At 41.9% G+C, this 2,712-nt stretch overlaps 1 protein-coding gene across 2 annotated transcripts in view; it reads right to left on the reverse strand.

The window, feature by feature from the left end:
• The window catches only part of LOC107098735 (zinc finger ZZ-type and EF-hand domain-containing protein 1-like), a 35,854-nt gene that overhangs the window by 27,975 nt on the left and 5,167 nt on the right, over positions 1-2,712 (reverse strand). For both annotated transcript variants that reach the window (XM_015396557.1, XM_015396558.1), the window contains exons 3-5: positions 2,302-2,496; positions 1,966-2,149; positions 1,685-1,884 (exon numbers count right to left, since the gene is read on the reverse strand). In XM_015396557.1, coding sequence (XP_015252043.1) covers positions 1,685-1,884; positions 1,966-2,149; positions 2,302-2,496 — 579 coding nt within the window. The remainder of the gene's footprint in view (positions 1-1,684; positions 1,885-1,965; positions 2,150-2,301; positions 2,497-2,712) is intronic.

The raw sequence follows: 2,712 nt of genomic DNA on the forward strand, positions 1-2,712 counted from the left end.
GGGCTACATGTCACAACTCCAGTCTGGCGCGAAGATGACGTCATACACACTCCACTTTGTTTAAAAAAATATAAACATAAAAAATCTAACCGTGGATGTCTGGGGGACAGTGATTCGCCTACATGTCATGAAAGCTTGCTTCCATAAAGAATAAATTATGAACAGTGTAGTTTGTGCCTTCAACTCGTTGCCCATAGGAAGACATTACTTGGATATAACCTAACCGAATATCTTCAGAACGGCTCCAAAAGAACCAAAACTAATATGGGTGAGTAGAACATGATGCAATAACGTAAAATCAAGGGCCCAATGTAAAAAAAAAAAAAAAAAAAAACGGTTTTCCCCTTTAAGACTAGACTTTAAAGCAAGAAAGAAAAACCAAACTTAATAGGAGGGGATGAACTCAGGTTTCAGCTTTCAAAAACCTACAATTCAGTAAATCACTTATCATTGCAACCCCAACCCCTTTACAGGGGAACAGAGAACCTAACTAAAAAAGCCTAACGACCCCCATTCCAAAGGGGTGGACCCGATCGTCCGTTTTAATTTGCAAGTTTTCTAAGCAAAAACAAGGCTTTGTTGGGCTACTGCATTAAGCTTCGTACTAAACGCTATTTCTGACATTTTGATCTAAAAAAAAGTTTCCTAGATGAGAAGCGAAATGTCTTCAAACTTGGAAATGTGGATTTTTATTTTTTACTTTTTTGGAATGACTATGACCTGGATGACTGAGAATATTCACCTGTATAGACTCTAAAGCGCTTCGCAGCTGAAGTCTAGCGACCAAATCCCTCCAGAGAGGTTTGTGAACGCTGGACCGAGTCAGACTACCTTTCCTATGATTCAGAAGGAGCTTAATGTAATATTCTGTTGTTTTTTTGTTCTTCCTGCGATTCAAACCAAACCAAGAACACAGTTCTTCCTGAACCCGCCTGCTGCAGCAGAGACAGAGGAGAGCTAATCCAGCTCTGGTGACCTAAATTAAACCACTGGAGTAACGGCGGTGCTGTTTGCCAAAGGAGCCGTTAGAAGCCACTGGCCTGTGACCGTTTCTGCTTGAGATGGAGACGAAGAAGAAGCTGCTACATGAAGGCCGCGGCTAGCAGCTAGTCACCGTAGCTAAATGGAGATGTCCCGGGCTGAGTTATAAAATCAATGCAATGAAATGCATTGATTTATTGTTTATTATTTATTTATAAAGCGCAGCAGAATACACTTTCTAAATAAACCTGCCTTGAACATTTTCGGAGTACGAGAGGCCTCTGTGTTTTCTATTTGATAGACCAACAACAGAAATGATAAAGTAGCAGAATCTAGCAGATTTTTTTTTATGGGCTGTATCTGAAAATGAATTGTTTAGTTCTGCCTAAGATCCTCTGGACTTTGATCGGGTCATTGGAACTTAATGTTGGATGTTCACAGAGTGAAGCTCAGCTCCAATCCACCCTATATGACAGCTTGCTCTCACTTCTAAAGAGGAGCATCACCACAGCATGATTCTGCCACTATCATGCTTCATCTTCTCTCATTTGACAGTAATATTTTCAGCAAATTACACACAAACTAACTTAAAAGATGATTACTGACCTACTGGGTTATGTTGGATTTTATTTAGGGTTAAATAGCTACCAAAGAAGGTAGAGTAGTTATTGGCTTTAAGAATGAGGAATGGACCTTCACTCACAGGGGTGGGTGATGTTGGCGTTCTCTAACAGAGCCACGTAGCCCGTGACGTTGCTGGGTATACGGATGTCTCTGATCTCCTGCAGGGAGCGCCGTGTCTTCCCCACAGATACCGAGACCAGCTGAGGCATGTAGCTGTGGTCGTTGGAAGCCACGGCAATAGCCAGACGCCTCAGAACCACATCTGGTTTCATCTTCAGCCTGGAACAGAATGCAGGAAGGAAGCTTAGAAACAAACACGTGGCTTCAGGATCACTCAGACATGTTTACCAGCATTCTTACCGTATCCAGTGTGAGCGGGCGCTGCCGTCCGACTGCCAGAAAGATGACGTTTCTCCGTTGGTCATCTTATAGACGTCAGGGACATTGGAGGAAGCTTCTATAGTGCTATAGCACTGGGTGACCACCTTGACCTTATCTACATCCGGATCACGGTCGAGCGCTGCTCTGTACTGAATATCTAAATCTGAAAGAAATCAGCTCCAGTGAGGACAGTTTCTCCACAGCAGCAAGGAAGTAAACATGCATTACTACACAATAATAAAAAGGAATAAAAAGGATCAAAAACTTAGTAAAAATCGTCAGAACATTCCTAAACAACCTTGTGCTGTTAATCACCTTTCTCCTTCTGCAGGAGGAACTCCAAGAAGTCTTGAACCACACTGGACCTCATGGTGCAGATGCTGTTGTAGCCCTCTAAAATGGGGAAAGGGATGGCACTGCTGGGAATACGGTTCCTGTGTAGGAATTTGAGGATCTTCGAGGCGTGAGATCCTAATCTGTCTTTGCTCTTAGAAAATATGTCGACAAAACCTGTAAGGAAAAATACAATTAAGCAAAAAGCTGTGCAACATGTTCAACCTTAAAGAACTGCGCAGTGAAAGAAATGTACTTTTAGTTTTGTTTATGTTTTGAAAAAATAATAATATTAACGGTTTGATGTGCATTAAACTTTAAGTTTTACAGAGTCTCTGCCACCCATAACATTTGGACAATGCACCAAAGAGTAGGGATGCACGATATAATCGG

Source organism: Cyprinodon variegatus, unplaced genomic scaffold (assembly GCF_000732505.1).
Source record: "Cyprinodon variegatus isolate N-32 unplaced genomic scaffold, C_variegatus-1.0 Scaffold805, whole genome shotgun sequence".
Classification (NCBI taxonomy): domain Eukaryota; kingdom Metazoa; phylum Chordata; class Actinopteri; order Cyprinodontiformes; family Cyprinodontidae; genus Cyprinodon; species Cyprinodon variegatus.